Raw genomic sequence first — 27,435 nt, forward strand, 5'->3', positions numbered from 1 at the left:
GATATTCTTGCCTGGAAAATTCCATGGACAGAGGAGCCTGCCAGGCTGCCAGGAGCATGGGGTCACAGAGCTAGTTGGACATGACTTAGCAACTAAACAACAATGATGTTTCCTCTTAGAAATTTTAAGAAATTCAGAGAAAATTTAAGAAATTCAGACAAGCAAAAATAAGAGCATTGTATTCACATATAATTCTATGCTATGCTATGCTATGCTAAGTCACTTCAGTCGTGTCTGACTCTATGTGACCCCATAGACGGCAGCCCACCAGGCTCCCCCGTCCCTGGGATTCTCCAGGCAAGAACACTGGAGTGGGTTGCCATTTCCTTCTCCAGTGCATGAAAGTGAAAAGTGAAAGTGAAGTTGCTCAGTCGTGTCCGACTCTTAGCGACCCCGTGGACTGCAGCCTACCAGGCTCCTCCGTCCATGGGATTTTCCAGGCAAGAGTACTGGCGTGGGGTGCCATTGCCTTCTCCGACATATAATTCTACCACCTCTTAATGACTGCGGCTCTCCCACCGCGTGTTCCCCAGTCTTCCACTGGGCGGACACCTGGGCGCACTCACCCCCATGGCTGCGGTGAGCGGTCTCTGCAGCCTCTCAGGTGCTCCAAGCCCAGCATGGAGGCCTGAGCCCAGACACCTCGATCTCTTGAGTCCAACACTATCTCCTGGGCCTTTGGGCCCCTCTGTCCACACATCGCCACTGTGCCACGTTCCAAGTCATCTACTAGATGGATAACACTGCCCAAGATCTTGAGGATTAACTGGGCAGTCCACCCACACATACGCCTCTCTCCCAGCAACAGCACCTTGAGGTTCTCGCCAGGTCTCTGAGAGGGGCCCCCTCCTCCACCTTCCTCCTGAAATAGCTCAGGACGGGTGACAGGCAGCCCCTACTATCTGCTTACATCCAGATTATTACAGATACGGTACTACACTGTTCTTGCCTATTTCTTACTAAGGTAATATGTCATAAATACCTTCTTGTGTCCTTAAATAACTCCTGCGTGTTAAATGACAACATGCATCACTTACTATAAGCTATATTGAGTTTTTCCTATGTTATAGGACACACAAGGTTTCCAGCCAGTATCTTTATATGTAAGTCTTATAAATCTGTGTGTCCCTAATTATTTTCTTTTTAATTTTTTTAAATTTTATTTTTAAACTTTACATAATTGTATTAGTTTCGCCAAATATCATAATGAATCCACCACAGGTATACATGTGGAACACATGTATACCTAATTATTTTCTGGAAATGAATTCCCTAAAGTGAAATTGCAGGATCATTAGCAACACATGCGTTTAAGGATTTTTTTTTTTTTTAATATTAATGGCCAAGTTGTCTTCTAGAGGGTACCTATACCTTGCCCCCTAGCCAACATTAAAAACAAATCTTCTGTTGTCCCCCCTTCCAATGAGTAAGAAAGCAAAACAAAGGACTTAGTTCAGGTCAGTAGCCAGAGTAGGGGTGGAGCTCCTAAAGCAACATGACTCTGAGCTGTGTTAGTAGAAACGTAACGCCCAGAACAATTCCAACAGCATCCAGTGTCCTCTGTGCTGTCGCCCACCCCTCACATATTTCATTCTGTCTGGGCACAGGGTGTTCAGAGGTGCTTATAAATTCAAGTAGGTCCAGATGATGATGACTCAGATGGGGAGGAGGCTGGAACAACATCTGATGAAGAACACTTAAATGGATGTTTTTACAGAGGGGTGAGAAGGGCAAAATGGGATCATGATGCCCAAATATTTGAAAAGGTGCCACAGAGAAGAGGCTGAGGCTATTTTTTTTTTTCTTTTTATTTGAGACTCCAGAGAGTGGAAGTTGCAGGGAAGCAGTGTTGTTGTAGAAGGAAGTGCAGGCTGGCAGCTCTGGCTGGCTGCATGTTGGGGGTTTAACGAAGAGCTCTTCACATCCACATCCCTGGTGCCTTCTGACTGCAACACATGACATCAGCCTTTAGGAGAGGCCCCACCTCCTCCACTCAGTGTGCCAGGATGGGGCGGGGGAGGCTGGTGCCCTCTGGAAGGAAGGAATGGGGCCTGCACTGCGGGGATGCTTTTTGGTGCTTGGTTACAGTTCCACCCACTTCAAAGTGAGTTGTCAGCCACAATGGAAGGAACACAACTTTGAGAAGAGAGAGACCCAGGTTTGAGTTGTGGTTCCATTTTGTGGTTTAACTTCCGCATCTCAGTTGCCCAGTTAGCACAGTGGAAACTGTAGTGACGTCCCTGGTGGCTCAGGGGTAAAGAATATGCCTGCAGTGCAAGAGACTTGCTGGAGACAGAGTTCAGTCCCTGGACTAAGAATATCCCCTGGAGGAGAAAATGGCAACCTGCTCCAGTCATCTTGCCTGGAAATCCCCATGGACAGAGGAGCCTGGCGGTCTACAGTTCATGGGATTGCCAAGAGCTGGACACGACTGAGCGACTAAACAACACGCAGGCTGTGGTGGCGGCACATGCTCTGCAGGGTGCTGTGTGCTGGGCAGGGCCGTGTGGGGCTGCTGTCCTGTGGGCGCTGGTGGGTGGGCCCTTCTTTCTCCTCCTGTCGTTCAAGTATCAGCCCCAATTCTGAGCAGGAGGTTCGCTTTGATACTTTTACTAATATTCGGGATGAAAAACCATACACAGTGAACTAAATTTATTGTGTTTAGACACTGTTACTCATAGAGGGAGGAGGAGGAATTTCTATTTACCGTTTGGAAAAGAAATATGTATATGAAGATTCCTTGATTTCAAGCCAGGTATAGACCTCGTAATGCAAACCATAGTGTTTCACAGTGGGTTTTAGTTATTTTGGCAGTCCAAAGAATTGTAAATAAATTTAGAGTATTTACCCTATAGCATCTGATTTTTTTTCTTATATTGTCTTCTAACTAGCTTTTAATCGCTCTTGGAATTTTTTATTTTTTCATCCTTAAAAATGAATTGCGTAGGATCCCTTATTTCAGGAGACAGTGTCTCATAGGTGGAAAAGCCTGTCACACAAATAATAAAGACAAATAATAGTATCATTTACTTATCTTTGTCATTTAAATGGACACATTTGTTTGTAATTCTGGGCTTTCCCTGGTCTTCTCTTTCCTGGCGCAACATTATGACCTTCTAGAGGAAGAATATGAGGAATTGTTTCCTTTTAAGCATAGTAAAATTACATTCAATCTGAGATCAAGTGAGAGGTTAAAATAAATTGGAGAGCTTTGTCCTTTGATTTAAAATTCATTCTATTTCCCTTCTTGGCTGCTTTCCCAGAAGAGGCTCGCTGTTTCACACAGGCAGGCTTTCAGTTTGTTTAAGCTGTCCTTCCCGGGGAGAATTGAGTGAACATTTGCTGTGTGGCTGTGTTGCCAGAGCAGAGTCCAGACATCTCGCGCCACCCCCGCCCCCTGGCGAGCAGGGCTGTGCCAGCAGGGCCTGTCACCTCCCCTCTTGAATCTGCTGATGCAGACGATGAGGCTGCCCTGGGGTGTGCGTCAGAGGGTCCTGATCTACCACAGGGCTGAAACGCCTGAGAGGGCTCTCAGCTGAAGACCGTGTATGTTTTGGTGTTGCCAAATGTTTTGTGGTATTAATCCTTTGAGTGCTCATTTTCATAGATTTACATCATTGTTTTCTTTAAATATGAGGTTTAGTAAAAGTAAAAATTTTGAGAAAAAATGACAGTGTTTGGAAGTGTAGTAATATTTTAAAAGTTAATCGAACACATCATCCAAAGGCAAGCGATTTCCTGAATATAAAAGCGTCTTCTCTAAATGGTAATTTGAGGATTGGTTATTTGGAGCTTAGAATGTGCATTCCTATGACAGTGGTGTCCTGAGAGGCACTTGAGACCGTGTCTGAACCAGCCTTGCCCAGACCCCACAGGGCACAGACCTGGGACCCCCCTGACCTCCGCATCCCATGCAGGCACTGGATCATGCATGTTATGATCCCCAGCTAGCCTCTGCTCCAAAGATGCTGTGCTGTTCTCCAGTCTAGATAAGATGGATAGGAGGGTAAACCCCAAAACTCAACTAGGAAGAAAAAGATTCTGGAAAGACAATGTAACTTAAGGCCGATGGGTGGATAAGGAGAAGAGAGAAGAAACTCTGGATTCCAGGATGTATCAACTGCAAAGCCTGTGAGGGACAGCAGATGTAACAGGAAGAATGTTAATGGCAGGTTTGCCTAGTAAGTCAGAGATGGGAAAGGAAGAAGAGAAGGAATTGCTGGGCCAGGGAGCAGTGTGTGTAACGACAGGGCGGCCAGTGGATGGTGTGTCTGGCAGAGTGGCCCGGTGGTAGGAGAGGCAGGAGGTCCTCACCTTAGGACCATTTATTCCTGTCTTCACCTGGATCTTGATGACCAGACTGGAAAGAGGTACAAAGATGCTGTTAGGAGGATACTGAATGCTTTAAATGAGCGTGTCTCCGAGTCTAGACCATATGGAGACAGGGCACAGGGTTCCTGGGGACCCTGAGCCAGCAAGGTGCCAGCAGAGCAGGGCAAACAGCAGTTAGAAGTGGGCAGACTTGAGCTGTGCCTTGGCACGATTTTGAGTTAGTTATTAGATGAAGGAGTGGTAAAAACTGTGAGGCCCTCTGACAATAGGTGTGTGAGAAAACCCTTTTCAGGATGGAACTGTGAGTGAGGAAGGCCCTGGGGAGGAACTGCAGCTGAGGATTCCAGAGAGGCTTCCTGGAGGAGGTGGCCACCCTGGGAGGCAGCTAGGTAGCCGGCAGGCTGGAGTAAATGAATTAAAACAGCCCTGCCTTCTAGTATCACAGTTTCTCGTGTGTGCGCATACTCGGCTTGGGCTCTTTGTGGCCAGTGGGGGGTGGTCTGTGGTTCAGTAAGAGTTTACAGGTCACCATGGAGGGCCTCGGAACAAGGCTGACCAGAGTGGGAATATGGTAATTAATGTTGGCAGAGGCAGAGATGCTGCCCCTGAAGCCTGGCTTCTGTGACTCCTTGTTGAGCGGATGGAAAAATGGCTTGAGAGGGCGCCGTTTAGAAAATGCCTGCAAGCCAGTGGAAGGAGGTCTCAAGCCAGCGTCCAGCGTGTGTAAGAGCAGTCCTCAGGCCCGGGGTCAGCGGGAGACTGCCTGCGGGGCCAGGCCTTCTTCTGAGTGACTCAGGTCTCGCTTGGCGCTTCCCCACTGCCATCCTGGGCTGGGGTCAAGGTAGAGGGCTTGTCCATGCCCCCCAGGAGCCCATTCCTCACCCTGGGAGAAATGGTGTAGCAGGGACTCAGGAGACGAGCTTGGCCTTGAAGAGTGGGGAGGACTTGAGTGGCTGCGTGTGTCCACAAAAGGGGGCTGGGGGGCTGCTCGAGGGCTGGGAGCGGGGGAAGCCTGGCGGAACTGTCAGGAAGCCTCACCTTGTGTGGAACCAGAGGTGTCAATGCTCGGGGTCACACCGTTCCTCCTTTAGCTTTGAAGTTCTGTCTGCTGGAAATGAATCTCCTCATCAAGATCTTTAGAAGCCCTTGTAACAAGCGAGCAGTTTCCACAGCCCTTCTTGGGGTGAGGGTCCTTTTCTCCCCTCCTGCTGTTTCAGTGCCTCTTCTGTTTTCCTGTGTTGAAGCTGGCTTTTTCTGCTTTCTCATGAAAAGTTTCATATCTGTGGGGTATTTTCTGTCCACTGCTTCTGCTTAGCCAGGTCCATTTCACTAAATTTTCATGTAATTTTTTTGAAACTCTTATTCTAAAGCTCTAAGATTTTAAAATGTGATAAAAATACAAGGTGATTTATAAGTGTAGTTTTTTATGTCAGTATATTCAGACACGGTGTCTATAGTTTCGACTCTCTCCAGCCTCTGCCTTAGCTGCCCAGTCCCAGGTTACCTCCACGTCTGCTTCTTGCCTTACTGCCTGGGGTTGCTCCCGGGCGCATGTTCCCTCTGAGAACCCTGCTTTGGCTGCCTTTTCCTGCTCCAGCCCTGGCAGCTCTGTAATGCAGAAATCACTGGTCCTGTAACCCACATTCTTAGAGGGTGGAGCCATGTGTGCTGAGTTGCTTTGTGACCCCAGGGACTGTAGCCCACCAGGCTTCTCTGCTGTGGGATTCTCCAGGCAAGAATACTGGAGTGGGTTGCCATTCTCTTGTCCACGGGATCTTCCCAACTCTGGGATCAAACTCACATCTCCTGTGTCTCCTGCATTGCAGGTGGATTCTTTACCCACTGACTCATCGGGAAAAAACCCCGATGCTGGGAAAGGTTGAATGCAAAAGGAGAAGAGGGTGGCAGAGGATAAGATGATTAGATAGCATCACCAACTCAATGGACATGAATCTGAGCAAATTCTGGAAGATAGTGAAAGACAGGGAAGCCTGGCATGCTGCAATCTATGGGGTTGTGAAGAGTCAGACATGACTTAGCAACTGAACAACAATAGATAGAGTGTGGAGGCAGTTTTGTGAGTCACACCCACATGAAACAATAGAATGTATGTGTTCACAGGTAGCGAGGAAGGAAACCTTCATTTCACCTCTGTGTGTTTACAGCATGATGTCCAGGCCACGATATGAGCTGTGTGTCATAGTCAAATACATTTGAAAGTCCCTGCAGTCTCTGATATATTGCTAAGCTTTTATAAAAGAAAGGTCATTTATCACTTGTCTCCAGTAAAATGGTGTGTGCCTTGGGAAATTAGCTGTCACCAGGCCAGGCAGGGCCCCAAGGAGTGCTGTAAAGGCTGTCGTGTCAGAGGGCAGGGGTCACTGAGGAGAGCTCCTGAGTGTGTCATACCATCTTGGGAGGCTAAAGAACAGTAGGATCTTGTGACAGCTTCTCTTCCACTGCTCCGTGGTCCCTCAGATCTCAGCTCAGATGCTCCTTCCCCAGGGGGCCTCTCCTGGACCCTCTTCACATCTAGACCAGGCTCCTCTGTTAGATGCCTCCATAGAACCACAGTCCTCACTATCTGAGTACTTAGCTCAGGTTTCAATGCTACAGTTGCTAGCATGGTCATTATATTCTTGTTTGTACCCGCCACCCCACCACCAGTCTCCCAGAGCATGACTTTCACAGGCAGGCATCAGCTCTGTTTTTGTTGATGTACCTGCAGGAGCCAATGAAATCCCTAGCACACAGTCAACATCTGGTGAGGCCAAGACAGGGACACCCCCAGCCCCAGAGATGATCCACGTGAGTCATCCCTAAAGCCCTCTGCTGCCTTATTGCAGAAGGGGTTCAGGGGTCTCATGGCACAGGGGGATTGAAGGACCAGGAACTCAGCAGGGGCCTTGATCCCAACCCCTATACACAGGACACCCCCTTCCACCCCCCACCAACCAGGCCACTTCCTGCTGAGCCTAGTTCTCCAGGCAAGAAGCAGAACTAGAGACAGCATCTCCTGGGCGATGGTCCTTTCTCTGGCTTGGGATGGGGCACTATACTTCCAAGTTCCTTGTTGCAGTGAAGAGTTTTCAGGCCATTAAACAAGTTAGTTTAATGGGAACCAGCCTATTTGCATTCTGGGTCAGTGCTGCTGGGGTAGGTTTTGGCAGGGCTTCTGATTCGTGTAGCCGGGGAGAGGTGAGCTCATGTGGTGAGGAGGACGGGCTGGAGTGCTGGAGCCCAGGGTGAAGGCAGAAGTGGGGAGAGTGGAGGATCCATAGGTACTTCTAGGGCTGTCAGCATGGAAAACGTGTGCTGGAAACATTTTAGCTTAGGCTGAAGAGAATGCAGGCAGGGGGCTGGCTCCTGTAACCCAGTGTTTATCAGAGACTGAGAATTGCTCACGGTCTGGGGTCTCATGGGTTTTAGAATTGCTTTCCCGTTTGAGAGGCCAGACCTTTGTGACCCCCCAGCATCATTTCCATGGCAACCAGCTGAGATGAGATGGGGCTTTTGACCTTGCAGGACAATTGTAACAGGAAGCAGATGGGCTTTTATATAGAAAATTTACTCTACAACCTGGAACAAGTCACATATAACTGCATCTCAGTTTCCTCATCTCTGCAATAGAGAAAGGAACATGGCGTTCTTTTGATGGTGTTTGGAGGATACGTGTTGTCACATGATGGGATACCTTACTTTCATTTGTTCAGAAACTTAGTCACCGTGTCTGAGGTGCTTTTTGGTGTTACCGTAATCCCTGGGAAGGTGGAACAAGCATAGTATTTCTTTTTGTATGAAGTGTAAGTGGTGCCATTCTCCTGGATATTTGGGCATAGAATTCTGTTCACTGGACAAATGCTTGAAATCTGGGTTTTAACTTTCACATTGCAAACTATAACATTTCAGTTACTGCTGCTTGTTCGGGCCATTCTCGGGTAGCCCGTTGGTTCAAATTGCCATCAGCTGCAGCCCTGGCACTGCTCCTTGAAGTCACGCTGATGCGCGGCCCATGTGCCAAGCTCTCTGGTCCCTCATGCCCACATCCCACACTCTCTGCTCTGCTCCTTGCAGGGAAAGTGCGATGGCGGGACTTTAACCAGGAGGCTTACGTTGGCGGGACAATGGTCCGCTCCGGGCAGGACCCCTATGCCCGCAACAAGTTCAACCAAGTGGAGAGCGATAAGCTGCGGATGGACAGAGCAGTTCCCGACACTAGGCATGACCAGTAAGTGTCAGTCCACGGCTGGGCGCCAGCTTGACCACTTCCTGTCTGACAGTGAGTAACTTCCGTTGGGGTGCTTGTTTCTTCTGTTAACTCTTCAAAACAGTGTGTGCCTGTCTTCACAGGGTCGGAAAACTAGGAAAAGTTTGAGGCATGTTGCAGTGACACTTCACCTGCAAGGAGGGGAAGCGCTGCTTGAGGTCAAGTTCCAGTCCTCCTGACCCCCCTGGTCAGAGCATGAGAGTCACCAGGAGAAATGTGTTACTCCCCTTGTGTGCACTGGTCCCTCGTTTTTAAAATCCATTCACAAAATAATTTTCTGTTGTTCACAACCTTACTGGGAAAAAAGAGTCTTGCTTACTGGGAAGCTTAAAGTTGGGAATGTTCTAGAGACCAGTAAAGAGAACGAAACAGCACCTCAGGGTTAAAGTTAAATTGAGAATAAACTTGGAACAGGGTCCTGGGGCTGTCTCCCCACTCCAAGTGCTCGGGGCACAGGCTGTGCTCTGCATCCGTCCCTTGATTCTCGGGGAACGAGGGGTTCTCAGGCACAGCATGGGAAGCCTCCAGATCCCTGAACATATGTTTGTCACACTGACCACGGAGGTGGTAACATGACCCTCATGGCTACTCTGTGCCTTTGAGCCTTGCTGGCAACCGTCTCTCATTGGAACACTGTTCACATTGGGGGTGTTAGATGGTTAATCTGGTTTTATTATAAAATAAGGAGCTGCTTTTGGAGGGTAGCTGTTTCCCTGGATGCTGCTAGGCCTTCCTGCTCACCAGGCTTCTTTTAGAGTTGTCCATCCATTATGTAAAGGTACGTGGCTGCCACATCCACTGTGATGCAGACCCCGTGCTTGGATCCTGGGGTCCCAGCAGAGAAACCTCTCCTGCTCTGCCTGGTGGAGAGGACAGGAGGTGGGGGGCAGGAGGAGGTGCGTGGCAGTGTGCCCTTGGACAGTCTGCTCCAGACCAGTGCATTTAGGACACTCAGGCAATGAACGTGTAGGAGAGTCTTGAACTGTAGGCATCCAGGCAGGAGGCCAGTGACCAGCTCTGACAGACAGCTCTTGGCCTGCAGAGTGCCAGCTGGGGTTCCGTGCCTCTGGCTGCCAGTTCTGGGTACTGAAGGGCCAGTGAGCTGGAGAGAAACAAGAGCCACCAGGCTCCACGTGAACACATGTTAACGCTTTTCCTCTTCTTTCCTGATTTCAGGGGGGTTTGGGTTGTAGTCAACTCTGTATACCCAGAGCAGCTCACAAGTGTGTACAGTTACAGTTCTTTCAGGCTCAGGAAGTTGTGTGTGTGTTTGTGTGTGTGAGAGAGATAATATATGAAACATATGATCAGTATATAAACATATATATTGTACATGATACTAAGAATCTCATCATTTTTCTAAATTTAGCCTAGAAGATTGTCTTTGCTTAGTATTTGTTATAACCTATTAATTTATGTTTAAGGCAGCTTTACTAAGCTCCTGTGATGGGCTGCTGGTTGGAGTCAGTATGGGTAACTGGTAAGCACCCTGGCTAGAATAGAAGTTCCTGAGCTAGGCTTCAAGGACCCGTGGCCTCTGGGTGCGACGCCCCGAAGCTGGTACACAGCCGTATGTGGTGCTGCCTCCATGTCTGGGGAGGGTCGCAGGGGCCTGCGCCCCCACCACTCTCACTGCTCAGCTCACTGAGCCCTCTGGACCCGTCCTGTGCCAGTCACTCCCGTAGCTCATGGCTCGGGACATGAAACTTGTCCTCACTGTATAGAGAGCAATGTTTATAACGTGCCCTGTGCTGGGAGCAGTGGCTGAGGCCAGAAGGAGTTAGCATCGCTTCTACTTAGGAGACAGTCTGGGATTTGGCCTAAACTCAGGAGACAGGTTCAAGTTCTAGCAGAATCTAGCTCAAAAATTGTTCCTGGTGACTGGAATCCACCACTTAGACCACTTAGAATGACATATCCATGAGATGGTGTGAGTTTTCTTTTACTTTTTGGTTTAAGAGCTGTTTTCCTGCATGACCTTTCCTCACAGCTGAGAGAAAATGATGTTCTTTCTGATGCTCAGCAGTGCGCAGACTGGAGTTCTGTCTCCACCTCAAGTCCCTTAAATATTCCCAAAACTATATATATTTTTTCAGTTTTTGAGATATGAGTTTGTCCAAACAGATGTTTGAATATTCATCCTGCAGTGGGCTGTGTTTTAGGTGGCTTTAATTTTAGTTCCAGCTACTGTGTCATGTTCATCTGCATGTGCGAAAGGAGCAGCTGGGATGCCTGCCACGTTTGTTGGATTTGGGCTAAATTAAAATCTCCCCAAAGTCAATTTGATGCCTGAAATTGAGCCAACGTCCTGTCTGCAAAGACTCAGCTTTAGAACAGCCAGTATTATTGAATGTCAGGCTAAGGAGATTAAGTTACTGATTTGAATCCCACCCCTAACCCATATCTAATAGAGGGCTGTTAAAGCATTTGACATTCCTGTATAAATACCATATTTTTGACTCTGCAGCATCTCCCTTTGTGTAGACTGATGGAAATGGTTGCCTGTGGAATTCAGTCTTTACTTATGATAAATCTGTAAGCAGTGCAGGTAGAGGTTAAGAACAAAGGTTTGGGAGTCATAAAGACCTTGTTTGAAATCCCGTTTCTCCAATTCCTAATCCTGTGGCCTTTGTCATTTATGAAATACTGTGACATTATGACGTTACGATCTGGTTACTGTGAGGGTTAAAGGAAATACTCCCAAAGGCTGGCTCCTCCTCCCCTAAGATTCTGTTCCAGACCCGCCTCCTTTGACCTCCTGCCCTGGGAGTGAGGTCCCAGCCTCTCCCTGCAGCATCCCCACCCACTTCTCTGGTTGATTTTTCTCCACGATCTTCATCACCACCTACACACCATGTGTCTCACCTATTTATATGTTGATCTGAATGTACTCATTAAGGTCGTGGGCTATTCAGTTTAATTCAGTTCAGTCACTCAGTCATGTCTGACTCTTTGTGACCCCATAAACTGCAGCACGCCAGGCTTCCCTATCCATCACCAACTCCCGGAGTTTGCTCAAACTCATGTCCATTGAATCAGTGATGCCATCCAACCGTCTCATCCTCTGTTGTCCCCTTCTCCTCCTGCCTTCAATCTTTCCCAGCATCAGGGTCTTTTCCAATGAGTCAGTTCTTCACATCAAGTGGCCAAAATATTGGAGTTTCAGCATCAGTCCTTCTAGTGAATATTCAGGACTGATTTCCTTTAGGATTGACTGGTTGGATCTCCTTGCAGTCCAAGGGGCTCTCAAGAGTCTTCTCCAACACCACAGTTCAAAAGCATCAGTTCTTCAGCACTCAACTTTATTTATAGTCCAACTCTCACATCCATACATGACTACTGGAAAAAACATAGCTTTGACTAGATGGACCTTTGTTGGCAAAGTAATGTCTCTGCTTTTTAATATGCTGTCTAGGTTTGTCATAGCTTTTCTTCCAAGGAATAAGCATCTTTTAATTTCATGGCTGCAGTCACCATCTGCAATGATTTGGGAGCCCAAGAAAATAAAGTTTCCGTTGTTTCCCCATCTATTTGCCATGGAGTGATGGGACCGGATGCCATGATCTTTGTTTTCTGAATGTTGAGCTTTAAGCCAAGTTTTTCACTCTCCTCTTTCACTTTCATCAAGAAGCTCTTTAGTTCTTCTTCGCTTTCTGCCATAAGGGTGGTGCCATCAGTGTATCTGAGGTTATTGATATTTCTCCCAGCAATCTTGATTCCAGCTTGTGCTCCATCCAGCCTGGCATTTCACATGATATACTTTTCATATAAGTTAAATAAGCAGGGTGACAATATACAACTTTGACATACTCCTTTCCCTGTTTGGAACCAGTCCATTGTTTCATGTCCTGTTCTAACTGTTGCTTCTTCCTGCACACAGATTTCTCAGGAGGCAGATCAGGTGATGTGGTATTCCCATCTCTTTAAGAAGAAGGAGCTGTTTTTCTGGAACTTTCTTGCTTTTTATATGATCCAACAGATGTTGGCAATTTGATCTCTGGTTCCTCTGTCTTTTCTAAAACCAGCTTGAACATCTGGAAGTTCATAGTTCATGTACTCTTTAAAGCCTGGCTTGTAGAATTTTGAGCATTCTTTTGCTAGCGTATCAGATCATCAGATCAGTCGCTCAGTCATGTCCGACTCTTTGTGACCCCATGAATTGCAGCATGCCAGGCCTCCCTGTCTAGCACCAACTCCCAGAGTTCACTCAGATTCACGTACATCGAGTCAGTGATGCCATCTAGCCATCTCATCCTCTGTCGTCCCCTTCTCCTCCTGCCCCCAATCCCTCCCAGCATCAGAGTCTTTTCCAATAAGTCAACTCTTCGCATGAGGTGGCCAAAGTACTGGAGTTTCAGCTTCAGCATCATTCCTTCCAAAGAAATCCCAGGGCTGATCTCCTTCAGAATGGACTGGTTGGATCTCCTTGCAGTCCAAGGGACTCTCAAGAGTCTTCTCCAACACCACAGTTCAAAATCATCAATTCTTCGGTGCTCAGCCTTCTTCACAGTCCAACTGTCCCATCCACACAAAACCACAGGAAAAACCACAACCTTGACTAGACGGACCTTTGTTGGCAAAGTAATGTCTCTGCTTTTGAATATGCTATCTAGGTTGGTCATAACTTTCCTTCCAAGAAGTAAGCGTCTTTTAATTTCATGGCTGCAGTCACCATCTGCAGTGATTTTGGAGCCCAGAAAAATAAAGCGTATGAGATGAGGCAATTGTGCAACAGTTTGAATATTCTTTGGCATTGATGTTCTTTGGGATTGGAATGAAAACTGACCTTTTCCATTCCTGTGGCCACTGCTGAGTTTTCCAAATTTGCTGGCATACTGAGTGCAGCACTTTAACAGCATTATCTTTTAGGGTTTGAAATAGCTGAACTGGAATTCCATCACCTCCACTAGATTTGTTCATAGTGATGCTTCCTAAGGCCCACTTGACTGTGTCTGGGGTTATTATTCAGACATCTCATGGCACTTGTTAAACTTAGTATTTGTTGAGTGAGTGAATTGCCTGGCTCAGTGGCAGGCATATGGTGAGTACCCAGTAAATTTAATATGAAGAGTTATAAAAGAACAAAGGTAGATGAAAGGGAGATTTTTAAACAATAAGTAAGAGCTGCTGAACTGCTGATGATGCTTGTGTGGTAGGTTCTCACAGGACTGGAAAGTGATGCACTTATAACCTACCCCTTACTCACTGTTTTCTGGGTTAGAGCCAAGAAATCAAGTTCAGAACCTTCCAAACAAACAAAAATCTGTACTTTGGGGTTAGGTTTTATTTACCTTTTTAAGTGTGTAACAAATACTGTGCCAAGAAAAAATATTTATATGAAGGAAGAAGTGTAGAAAAGCCTGCTCTGAGTGAAGTACTGGATATGACATACTGGAACTCTTAGAGTCACTTAGAAATTAGAAAAGTGGTAGCCCATCCCAGTCTTGAACAGTTTCTCAGTTGAAAATAAAGATTTTCTACCTCAATTAATGTTATTTGAAATTTCAAATAAATTATGAAGACTTAGCAAATTAAACCAATGGGGATTTTTTAGATGCCTTTTCAGATGACTTGTTTCTCCCCCCCTTTACCTTTGGAAGCTGTTTTTCCTCTCTTGACGAAAGATCATGGGAAGCAGCATTGAAGGTGGTGAGAGGCGGTCAGATTCGGGCATATTCTGAAGGCAGGGTCAACAGGATGGGCTGATGGATGGCCAGGCAAGGTGGCTCAGGCTGAAGCCCCTCATGAGATGGAAGAACTGTGAGTGGTAGGTCTAGGGGACACGTCAGCGGGTAAAATTCAGACAGGTTAAGTCCAAGATGCATTGGGCATCCAAGGCAGACAGACTTGTTCTGTTAGTGTTTGGAAATGTGTGGGAGAAAGGTCTTAGCGGGAATGTCGGTTTGGGAATGTTGAGTGCACAGATGGTATTTTAAACCATGAGCTGGGGCATCATCCCCCAGACAGTGAACATGCACAAGGAGGAGAGAGGCCCAGGGCCCTCTCTGGATGATCTAACACTGACAGCAAATTTAAAACCCAGGCTGACCGGAGTCCAGTCCAAGCACTGTAGGGGCTCAAACCTCAGGCAGTGCCAGGACACCAGCAGAGATGCTCTTCTACCTTCTTTAGAACAGAGCTATTGTGAGGAGAGGGTTGTCCGTGCGGAAGCCTTTCCAGAATCTGGCTCAAAAAGCCTTTGTGTTGTGTTCTCTTTTCTGGTGTTTGTCCAGAGCTGCATATGATGGGGAAGTGAGGTATACAAGTGGACTGGAGCCTGGGACGTGTATGGAACATCATTCTGTCTGCTGGGGAGAGCTCTAGATGGTTTACTTTAAAATTGTTTATATAAGTGAAATCAAATAAACCCTTTGGGGAGAAACATTACTTTGTTTTCTTCTCTCCCACATCAGCCAGTACTGTGCCTTTTATTTATTTATGTAGGACATGACTGAAGCGACTTAGCAGCAGCAGCAGCAGCAGTAAGTCTCTTAAAAGGGAGAACCACTTAGTTGAGGAGCAGATTCCTTCAGGTTTCAAAAGTTTAAATCATGAGAGACTTCCTTCTGTGTTGACACCTTTCCCTTTTATCATTAAATTAAAAATGAAGGGTTTTAAGGCATTTTTTAAAATCTAAAACTGAAGTATTGCTCCTGAGACTAGAGCAGCCCAACCATGACCCCATGAGGGTCCTTCTATGGGAGAGAATTTCATCCACGTCACACACCTGATGGGTTTTCTGGCAGCCTTTCCATCAAGGACAAAGTGTGTTGATTCAGTTTATAAATTACAGTTGTAAGCTTTTGCTTTGTTTAAGAATCACTAAAGGACTTGGTTTTTCTGTTTTTAAAGAACTTTGTTTTGACCACTCTTAAAATGTCTGGCTTTAATGCAGCCCAAACAGAGATCAGAGCTCCTGAGAGGCTATTTTTTTTTTTTTTTAAGAAAGTTTCAACCAGCAGGCTAGCACTACAGTAATGGGCTGTGTTCATTGCTCTGGTGGCATGTCAGGGTTGCATTCGGTTGTCTTAGGAGAGTGGCTAATCAGGATTAAGGGCTGTGGGAGGGATACCTTCCAGACTTCTCATTGTTACTTGGAAAGAGTAAACATTGCTGAAGCCAAGGAAGGGTTCTCAGGGTAAACTCAGCAGCTTGGCATGAATCTCTGAAGGCAGTTATTGTAAGATTCAGTCTTATTTTTAGGAGGCAAGAGATCTGGAGAAACAAGAGGAAGCCCAGCTCCGAAGGGCATTTCTGCTCATCAGTGGGTATGGGAGGGTCTCTCATTTCCGGGGCCCAAGGCTTTCTTTCATATCACATTTTTCTTATAAAAGTGGCATTTTATAAGCATACACAACCAAGCCTCTGGCATGGCTGCTGCCCCAGCTGCTGTCTATTCAAAGGGTCAGCCAGGGGCCCAGTGGACCCCTCTGACCCTGTGGGTCCCTGTGGGCAGGGTCTTGGTGGATAGGGCTGGCTTCTCAGAGCTGGGCCCATTGCATGCTCTAACGGCTCTCAGCGGCCTCATTGGCATTTATGACTGGCAGGGCTGGGTGTAGTGTGACAGTGGGACTTAAAAGCCTGTCCGACAGTAACCACAACACATTGTTGGGCATTGTGAGGGCGTCCTGGCCTGTGCCCAGCCTTTTACATGCTACATCTTACTTCGTCTGAGTCAGCAAATGTCACCTTCTCCAGGTGACATCATATGCAAGTCCCTGAGACCTCTGTCCAGGCACCCCCCTGTCTAGAGCCCTTCCCCCACAAGTCCTAGATGTTAACAATTATTGTGTTGTGTGGTTTATTCCAGTCCATGCAGCAGGTGGGAGAGCTGGCCACTGCTGTGGGGCAGGATCACCTGCCTGGCATCACACATGGTGGGCAGGGGGCAGGCAGTGAGGGGAAGGGACAGAGCTCTGGGTGCCCAGGTTCCTGCACACAGTCCCATGTTCTAGACTCGGTGCCTCACCATCTGCCCTGCACAGCTGTCTTTTCTGCTGCCAGTTTTCAGGCATGAGGGCTGAATGCAGGAAGAGCTGGGTGTTGGTAGCTTGAGACATCGTTTTCCTAGCTGGACACATACTGACAGAATCCTAAGAAATTGAGAAAAACCAAGGTTTTTGTCCCCTTTATCCAGCTTCGGGTTCTCAGGGCAGTGTAATTGCAGAACGTACTGTTTCCGTTCCCCTGAAATGTTCTTGCACACTGGGGGTGGTGAGGCTGCTGCCTGTGTGCCGTCAGTGTGACCCCCCTGCCCCAGCATGGGAGGCAGGCAGGTGCGGATGCCGAGCAGCCGGGCAGCCGGAGGAGGCCAGCTGCAAGGTGCTTTGCTTCAACCCCCACCCCCAACTCCTCATGTGGCCTGACTTGCACCTTGAGCACCATATTCAAACCAAAGCCATACCATTGCCCCTCACCTGTCCCTTTGCTTTCTGTTCGTTTGCTTTTATTTTTAGTGTTTTCATGAAACTAACTCCAAGTTTTTAGCACCAGGACCACTGTCTTTTGCCCTTTATATGTTCTTCCTTTAGGATCATTTCAGGCCTTATGTGTATCTCAATTAAAGAATACTCTGGGCCTGAGGAAACATTTCTCAACATAATAAAAGCCATTTATGACAAACATGCCACAACCAATATAATATTCACCTATGAAAAGCTGAGAAAGCCTTCTTGCTGAAATCTGGAACAAGACTAGGATGCCCACTCTCATCACTTCTAATCAACATAGTATTGGAAGTCCTAGCCACAGCAATCAGACAAGAAAAAGAAATAAAAGCTATCCACATTGGAAGGGAAGAGGTAAAATTGTCATTTACATCCAGATAACATGGTACTATATATAGGAAATCCTAAAGACTCCACATTAAACTACTGGAACTGAGAAACACAACAGAGTAGCAGGATACAAGGTTAACATTTGGAAGTGAGTTGCATTTCTTTACACTAACAGTGTTCTATCAGAAAGGAAATGTAAAAAAAAGAAAGAAAGAAAGAAACCCCCTTTAAAATCACATCCAAAAAAATAAAATACCTAGCAATAAACCGGACCTAAAAGACATATGTTGAGAACTGCAAAACATTATTAAAGGAAATGGAAGCTGATTCAAAGAAATGGGAAGGTATCCCATGCTCTTTGATTGAAAGAATATTGTTACTAATAAAATGACTTTCCTACACAAAGCAATCTACAGATTTAATGTTCTCCAAACCAAATTACCTATGACATTTTTCATAAAACAAGAACAAATAATTCTAAAATGTGTATGGAACCATAAAAGACCCAGAATTGCCAGAGCAATCCTAGAAAAAACAAAGCAGGAGGCATAAACCTCCCAGACTTCAGGCATAACTATAAAGCCACAGGAATTAAAACAACGTGGTATTGGCACAAAAACAAACGTGGATCAGTGGGACAGAATAGAGACCCCAGAAATAAACCCACACAGCTGCAGTCAGTCAATCTTTGGCAAGAGGAGGTAAGAATATACAGTGGGAAAATACAGTCTCTTCAGCAAGTGGTGTTAGGAAAGCTGGACAGCCACATGTAAATCAATGAAGTTTTAACACACCCTCACACCATACACAAGAAGAAACTCAAAATGTCTTAAGCCATGACACCGTAACACTCCTGGATGAAGACGTAGCGAAACATTCTCTGACATAAATCGTACCAGTGTTTTCTTAGGTCAGTTTCCCAAGGCAATAGAAACAAAAGCAAAAATAAACAAATGGGACCTAATCAAACTTAGAAGCTTCTGTACAGTAAAAGAAACCATAAACAAAAAGACAACCAAAGAGTAGGAGAAAAATATTTGCAAATAAGGTGACCGACAAAGGCTTAATTTCCAAAATATGCAAACAGCTCATACAACTCAACAACAAAAAACAAAGGAGCCAATCAAAAAATGGGCAGAAAACCTGAATAGACCATTTCTTCAGAATAGACATACAGATGGCCAACAGATACATGAAAATAAACTCAATGTCACTAATTATTAGAGAAATGCAAATCAAAACTACAGTGAAGTACCAGCTCACACTGGTCAAATTTGCCATCATATAAAGTCTACAGATAACAAACGCTGGAGAGGGTGTGGAGAAAAGGGAACCCTCCTACACTGTTGGTGGGAATGTAGGTTTGTGTGGCCCCTATGGAAAATAGTACAGAATTTTCTCAAAAAACTAAAATACAGTTGCCATATGATCCACCAATCCCACTCATGGGCATATATCTGGACAAAACTATAACTTAAAAAAAAAAACCACTATGGTTTCACCATCTGGTTCTGTTCTTCTGGTGGGTTCTATTCTTTCCACCCATTTCGTGTTTCTTCTCCTCTCCTTTCATGCTTCCTTTGGACTAAGTATTTTCCGCACCATTAACTTGGCAATTAGAATCAAACATAAATGAATACTCTCATTTCCTCCTGGACAAGGCACAGACCACTTCCCCTCCACTCCCTTTGATGCATTATTGTCATTTGGTTTAATTCCTTATTTACGTGCAAACCCTACTGGATATCGTAACTTGGTTTTTTACAGCAAATATCCTTTGGATTTATCTGCATATTGATATTTCCATTTTCCCTCATTTTTTATCTTTTCATTTTCCCGCCTGGTACGGTTTCCTCAGTTCTCATAGCTTCTGTGAGTATTTCTTTCTGTGCCAATTTGCTGGCAATGAAATCTGTCCTTTCATTTTATCTGAAAAAAATCTTTATTTCATTTTCATTTTTGAAGAGTGTTTTCACTGAATAGAGATGCCCAGGTTGACAGTTACTTTCTGAACTTTTACTTCACCATTTACTTGTCTTCTGGCCTCCATTCTTCCTGGTGGAATATCAGCTGTTAGTCTTATCGTTGCTTTTTGAAGGCATCTTGACTGTGTTCTCTAGCTGCCTTGAGGATATTTGTCTTTGGCTTCAGCGGTCTCATTAGACTGCTCCCCACCCTGTCATCGTGTTGAACATGGCCAGAGTTTCTGCTCATCCCTGAATCTTCCAGCTTTGTACTGTGTCTGTTTTTCTTGTGCCCCATCTTCTCTCCCCACTCCCTCTGGGCTCTAACTACATCTTTGTTAGATATTTCTGCATGTCCTGTGTCCCTCTTATGCTATTTTCTATATTTTTTAGTTCTTTTTCATTCCTTGAGCTTCAGTCTGGACATAATTCTATTGGCCTGCCTTCCAGCCCCCTAATTCTTTTCCCTGCTTTGGAAATCTATTCTGCTTTCAAACCCACCTATTTAATTTTAATTTCAGTTATTACATTTTGCTGTGTATGAACAGATATGGAGATATTGACAGTCTGTAGCTGATGTTTTCTTCCTCTGAAGAGGATCTAGTTTTGCTCTCTGGCAGGCACTTAGAATGGGGCAGATTGCCTTGAGTCTGGAATTGAGCTGAAACAGAGCTGGAGTTCGGTCTTTTGTGAGAGAGCTGGCGAGCATCCAGATCTCTGTGCTCCTGCGCAGCAGCCCACTGGGATTCTCCCTGGGAGTCCGGGCTGTGTGTCAGAGGCCCTCTTCCTTATGGACTTGACTCCAGTCTGGCCCCCCAGCCCCATGCCACCTGCAGCTCCATCTCTCCTCCTGGCTCGTTCAGCCTCTTGGCTCCGCACTGCCTGGGGGAGGAGGATCAGAGAGTGTTGGACTTACTCCCAGGACTCCTCTTCCTTCTGAGAACCTGGCCCTACAGCACCTGGCTAGATCGAGAACCCAGATGCCTTTTCGATCTCCAGTTCCTTCAAATCAATGTTTTTGATGTGTTTCATCCAGAATTTCTAGTTGCTTTCAGTGGGTAGGTTGATCTACAACAAGCAACTTTTTACTATCACCAAGAGCAAGAAAAAGCTGAGTGTTCTATTTGGAACTAAATTCAGTGGGAAGTTCACAGTTCATAAATTTTGTTTTAAGCAGCAATGTCTGTCCCAAAAGAGAGTACATAAAAATAGAGTGGACTTGAAGTTGGGAGGTGTAGCTTCTGTTACTGTCAGACTAAGGTTGACATAATCTCTTTAAACCCTGGATTTCTTAGCTACAATTTTTCTTAGGCTCAGATGTCTATGAAAGAATTTCATAAACTGCAAACAGCAGTACAAATACAGGATATGATGTTGTTGTCTGCGCCTAGTGGCGTGTGAGTGTGTGAAGCTGGCTTCGAGTGCTCCCGATGTGAGTGTGGCATGGAGGGCAGTTGTTCAGCTTCCCACATGTGACACTGAGGGGCACCTGGGTCTTCTCACTGCAGCACAACATTGGAGTGTTTCATTATTGACCAAAAGCAGTTGGAGAAACCACTTTGAAACAGCAATCCCACCTGTTTCAGAAGAAATCAGGGCAATTAAAATGGAGTCAGCAGAGTGTTGCTTTGTAAATGAGATGAATCAGTGGGTCTGAACAAAAACCATCCTGTTTCAGCCACACTTTTAAATGAGTTGCTTCACCATCACCATGGAACCATGAAACAATTGGGGAAAAAAAATCCTTTTCAATGGAAGTCTTGAATATTTTAGGAAATAACCCCAATATTATAAAATGTGTTATAACTTTGTTAGTCATTTAGGCTGCAGATTCCAGGGATTCTTTTAACTTTTCTGATGAGCTTGAAAGCAGCAGTGTTGTCCGCGGGTGTACCCACATGCTTACCCCCAAACATCTGCCTGCTTGCCCTTGGAACTGGCCCATCCACACATACTCTGGCTGTTAAGTGCTAGTGATGGAATCTGTGAGAACCCAGATTCCCTTTCAATCTATAAAATCAAAAGTACAGACTTAGAATAATATTCATCTTAAGTACATTGGATCAACCATGATTTCCCCATCTGACAATGATGAAAGAAAGAGAAAAATTCATGTCTGTGAAAATTCAAGCCTATTAAAAGAAGAAAATATTCCAGTAGGAATATTGTACTTAGATTCAAATTTTTATACTATTCATTGTTGATTTATTTTGACTCTTGCATTTCTGCATTCATTCAGTAAGGATTTGAGTGCTTGCCTTGTGACAGGTCGCCAGGGAAAGAGCAATGAACAAAACTGATACAAAATTGTTTTTGCCTTCTTAGAGCTTATGTCAGGGGAGTGAAAATAGAAGAGAGTGAAACAAATGATCAGATTATATGGAATAAGACAGTGTTAAATGCCATAGTGAGAAAACAAATATGGGGATCAGATGTGTAGGGATCAAGGTCAAGGGTTCAGTAATAAATGGTGGTTAACACAGCAAAAGGAACAACTGGTAAAGTGCAGGGCCAGCCTGCAGAATGGGAGGGAGGACACGTTAGCACATCATATTTAAAGAACTCACATAAACAGCAAAAGTAATAATCAAAGGTTATCAGAAGGTAAGCGAAGGACCACAACAGGAAGAGACACTTTTCCAAAGAAGGTAAATATACCTGTTTCATGTTTCCGTTGGTAAGATGGCCAACGGGTGCATGAAAATGTGCTCAGCATCAGTAATCGTCAGGGAAATGCCAGTCAAGCCACAGTGAGATAATCACTTCACACCTGTTGGATTGACTATCATGAAAAAGATAACAGATAACAAGTGTTGGTGAGGATGTGAAGAAGAGGGAGCCCTTGTGCACTGTTGGTGGGAAAGTAAATTGGTGTAGCCACTGTGGAAAATGTGTGGAGGTTCCTCAAAAAATAAAAAATGAAACTGTTGATACCATGCCACCCAGCAATTTCACTCCTGGGTATATCTCCAAAGGAAATGAAATCACTGCCTCAGAGATAATCTGCACTTCCGTGTTCACTGCAGCATTATTTATATTAGCCAAGACATGGAAAGCCCCCTGGTGGCTCAGACAGTAAATAATCTGCCTGCAATGCAGGACTCTCGGGTTTGATCCCTGGATTGGGGGGATCCCCTGGAGAAGGAAATGGCAGCCACTCCAGTATTTTTCACTTCACTTCACTTTCAGTATTCTTACCTAGAGGATTCCACGGACAGAGGAGCCTGGCGGACTACAGTCCATGGCGTCTCAAAGAATTGGACACAACTGAGTGACTAACACTTTCTTTCTAAGACATGTAAGCAACCTCAGTGCCCACTGAGGGATGAATGGATGTTACCTACTTGCACACACATGCGTGTACAATGGAAAGTTATCTAGCCATAAAAAAGAAGGGAATTCTGCCATTTGTGACTACATGGATGGATCTTGAAGGCATTTTGCTAAGTGAGATAATTCAGATGAAGAGAAATAAATACTATATGATCTCACTTACATGTGAACTAAAAACCTCATCAGATTTGGCTCCCAGAGGCAGAGGTAGAAGGTGGAGGAATTGGATAAAGGTAATCACAAGTTACAAACTTCCAGTTGTAGGATAGATAAGTTCTGGGGATGTGCTGTGCAGCCTGGTGACCATAGTTACCACTGCCAGGTGGGATATTTGAAAGCTGCTAAGGGATCCTTCCTGACGTGTCTCCTGTGTCTTCCAGTAGCTAGATGCGTACCGTTTGGTATAAATTGCACAACACTGCAGTTGCTGTTGGGCAGTCTACTTTTTTCACTCAGTGATACACAGAAAACATTTTAAATCTAGTGTTCATATTAAATGGCTTTGTATATTTGCTCTTCTGTTTATCTAGTTCTCTGCTGATGGGAGTGGAGTTTGTTTCTTTACTTCTTTAATGCTAACGGTATTGGGGTGAGTATTTTTTTTGTAACCTCTTTGCCCATTCATTTGAAAGGAAGTATATTTTTAAAAGTCAGTACATTATTTAGTTCTGAGAATCTACCAGAATTTTATCAGTAAATTGCTGAATTTGGTTGGTATTTTATTTGGGGTCTTGAATTAAGATTCCTGATTGAAATTATCCATGGTCTCCTCCGTTCCCTTCCCTCTTTCTCCCTTCATCTGGCTTTGGCTTTACACTTATGCTAACTTTATAAAATGAATTTAGAACATATGTGTAAAAAAAAAAAAAGATGCTTAAGAAAAACTTATTTATAAAGGAAAAGGAGTTTCTTGAAATTCACCTGTAAAAGTCGTCTAAACCTAGACCTGTTTTTGTTTGAATCAGTGTAATCCTTGGATAACTTAAAATTCCTTTATGGATATTGACACATGGTAAATTTTCCTGTGCTTCACTTGAATTAATTTTGATAACTTATAGCTTATTATAAATGCCACTTGGTTTTCAAGTATATTGGTATAATATCATATTCATATGCACTTAAATCCTTTTTCTTGTTTAGAAACACCAGTGATTTGTCTCTCTGCCTTTTTGTTTTGTTTTGTTTTTCTGCCTCATCTTTTTTGCCTTGTATAGTTTCAGGAAAGCTGCCATAGCTCCATGCATCATAATTACTTTCAAGGCAGGAAGCAAAGGGGTCCAAAATAGTCTTTTCTTTAGGGACTGTCTGCTTTTATCAGCAAAGTACATCTTTTCTGGAATCCCCCCAGCAGACTTTCTGTTACTATTCGTTAACCAGAACTAAGTCATGGTTATTGGTGATCATGGTGGAGGCTAGGGAAAGGGGTGTGTCTTTGGCCAAGCAGAACTCATCTCTAGGGCTTGGCAGTTTGCCCAAAACAAGCTCTATAAGAAGGGAGCAAGAGGGGTGTGACTTTTGTGTTACCAAGATGGTTGTGCCCTTTTTCAGGCGTGCACAAGAGAGACTCCACGACATTGCAGTCAGAAGTTCTGAGCATAGACGCAGTAACTGTCAGTGTCAGGAAGCAGGAATCAGATAACTTCATCATCCTTTACCGTAACATACCATCATTCTGCCATTAATTAGAAATTAATTTTTCCCCCAAGATTCCAAAAGGATGCTGTTACACTTGACATGAGCAAGGTCTAAGGAAACAAGATACCACCCTAGCTTTGGTTGGAGAGGGTGGGAACAGGTCATCTCAAGCCAAGTGCTGGGTATTCGTTTGGTTATTTGTGTGAAACCCTGATGGGCTGGGGCAATTGGTTATTTGTGTGAAACCCTGATGGGCTGGGGCAAGGAAGGTTCTGCTTCCAGTTACAAAACTCTTCTGTTTGCCTTTCATCCTTGTGAGGAAGTGGGTGAAAATTTTATCTTTGTACAACAAGCAAAAACATAGAGTTAACTGTCTTTGAAAAGTACCCAAAAGCATCTTCTGTGACAACGTCAGTGTCCTTAAAAGTCAGAACCACAACAAGGTCTGTGCACTTGAACCTGCCATCCCTCCAGTCCCAGCGATTATTTGACCCGAATTTGGGGGGAGGATTGAAAGAGAAGGATGCAGGACAGAGAAGAAAGCCGGTTGTCTGACTAAAGCCAGGAGGAGCTCACATGATCAACCCGAAGACAGCAGGGAGCAGGTCTTTTCACAGAGCAGTGCAAAGAGAAACTTGGAAACTTGAGTCCGGGAGGAAGGTGGAGGTGACCTGTGTCTGTGGAACAGGTGGGGACCCACAGCTCTCACTCTCTGATAAACGGTGTGCACCCTCATCCCGAGAGGGTGGCTCCCTGCATCGGAAGGGGTAAGAAGTTCAAGCTTGCTTTCTCTCTGCTCTGACTTCCCCAGCCATGAACAGGAGGTCCTGCCTGAAGTGCACTTGGAAGGATAAGAACCTCAAAGGGCTTCATCCAGGGCTGTTATTTTCTCAACGTTCAGTAGCTCTTCACCCTTGAAAAAGTTCTCAGTTAAAATTTAGTATCTGTAAAACTGGAGGCAGTAAAGGGCAGGTGATACTCTTTGAATGAGAAAATAGTTTGCTTTCTCCTAAAGGCCCTGGCTGAAAGCAGCAAGTAGAAGCCTGACATGCACTCCCTCGGGGCCGGGAGAGGACCCTGTGTGTTCTGGGCAACGTGTGTTCTCCGTGGCTCTGCTGCAGCGTCTTCAGTGAGGAGTCTGTACTCATGGACCGTCTGCTACCCTTTCACCTCTGGAATGCTTGGCTTTTCCAGGGGATCAGAGGACTTCAAAGGGAGAGTGGTAAACACAACAGACTCGCTTCTGATGTCTCGAGAAGGGTTTCAGACACCTTCTCGTTCTTGGTATAGGAACACACTCCTGTGGTCAGACGCAGCGCGAGGTATGAGAACACTCAGGTGAAGCACTGGGGTGCTTTGGACTGAAAACTTCAGAGTGAGACAGACCTGCCACGATCCAGGGCTAATTCAGATCCCCCGCCAACTGGATTTTTAAGAAGCTTAATTTCAGCTGGGTCCTGCAGAGGTTTTAAAATATCTTTGGATTTGATTCTTTTCGATTTTAAAAGACCTGTATAGAATAAGCCCTCTAGCTATTAGGACTGATCAGAAATTAGTTGATTAGGTGGAATATCATGTCATTATCACTGCTTGAAGGATTATTAAGAGTGTATTTTAATGAAGTGAACATTATGCAACAGCTGTTAGCCCTCTTTTTTACCTTCCTGCTTTTGTAAATCCCATTTCCAACTCCCATTTTACCCTCTGGCCTCCCTAGCCCCTTGGAGCAAATGCGCTGCGGAGATGGCAGTGTGAAGCTGACCCCTTGTTCAGGATGTGTTGAAGTCAAAATTCCTGGGATTGAGGCTCTAAGGTCTCTCCCTGCCCTGGGGCTGGAGGGAGGGCCGGTCTGAGTTCAGGGTGCCTTGCTGTGAATCCAGGTTCCAGCTGTGGCTCCCACCGTCTTCCGCAGGGCCCAGGGCCATGAGGCCTTAGGCCTGGCTCTCTTGGTGCACTGCTTCACGGCCAGGAGGGAGCTTCTAAAACTCAGATTCCTAGGCATCACCCAGACCTACTTACGTGGGCAGAGCCAAGGCGTCTGCATGTTGACGACCTGCTTTTGGGAGAGTCTGGCACTCACTTTCTGTGAGTGATGCCCGTGAGACCATGCCAGGACAGCTACCTGGCCCCAGAGCACAGCGGGTCCTGATGAGGAGCATGCCCAGCCCATGGTTGGCTCCAGATGGGATGGGCGAGTGGCTTCAGCTGCACAGCTTGTACTGAAAGTTCCAGCTCCCATGGGGACAGCTGTGCCCACTGCCAGGACGCAGTCAACTCAAACAGCAGACCTGCCTCTTCTTTCCTTTGAATAGAAAATGTGTTCCCTGTGGGCGAGGGCAGAGGACAAAAGATACTTTCGGGGCCTCAGCTGGGTCACCTGCTATTCACAGCCTGCATCCCAGGCTCTGTGTGGTAGGACCCTACACACGCACACCTCCACATACAAGCAGAGGCAGAGGGCCTGGGAACTTACAATATATTTTGATCGGTTCTTTTGTTTTTTGAAACCCCTGGCCCTGCCACCTGGGCTTGACCCCGACACAGTCTGTCTTGGCTTGTCTCACCTGGACCAAGAGTGCACGTGGAGACTGGCACCTTTCCAGGAGCTCTGCCTGCTGGAGAGACGACGCTCAGAGCAGCCCAGTGCTATCTTTGCTGTCCATCTCCCCAGGCACCACCTACGTGTATACCTTGGCACAGGACCAAGGCAGGCACCACATGACTCTTGCAGCGTTAGAGCAGTCATTACACCTCCAGGCACCTCTTCCTCTTTCACCCCACCCTCCTCTCGGTTGTGTACAGAACTGCCTTTGCTTCTCCAGTGATAGTCTGGTTGGACTTTTAAACTGTAAGACAGATCTGTGACAAAAAGGCAAACACACACACACAAATGATGGGGTAAACCTCAAAATAGAAGAAAGGAAATAATGAAGGAGAAAGAAAAATTTAATAAACTCTAAAAATAAGAAACAGGATTATATAAAGCTTGATTTTCAAAAATTAGAAATCTCGAAGAATACTGATAAATGTAAAAACCATGATTAAATAATGTTAGGAATAGAAGAGCAGAGCAGACATAACTATAGACAGAGTAGAGTTTATGAAGATTATAAGAAAACTGTGGGTA

General features: G+C 45.4%; 1 protein-coding gene across 1 annotated transcript in view; it reads left to right on the top strand.

The window, feature by feature from the left end:
• Window positions 1–27,435, top strand: part of GALNT2 (polypeptide N-acetylgalactosaminyltransferase 2) — a 186,564-nt gene that overhangs the window by 107,948 nt on the left and 51,181 nt on the right. The window contains exon 3 of the mRNA XM_061404791.1: window positions 8,407–8,560. Within this exon, the coding sequence (XP_061260775.1) occupies window positions 8,407–8,560 (154 nt within the window). The remainder of the gene's footprint in view (window positions 1–8,406; window positions 8,561–27,435) is intronic.

Source organism: Bos javanicus, chromosome 28 (assembly GCF_032452875.1).
Source record: "Bos javanicus breed banteng chromosome 28, ARS-OSU_banteng_1.0, whole genome shotgun sequence".
Taxonomy (NCBI): Eukaryota; Metazoa; Chordata; class Mammalia; order Artiodactyla; family Bovidae; genus Bos; species Bos javanicus.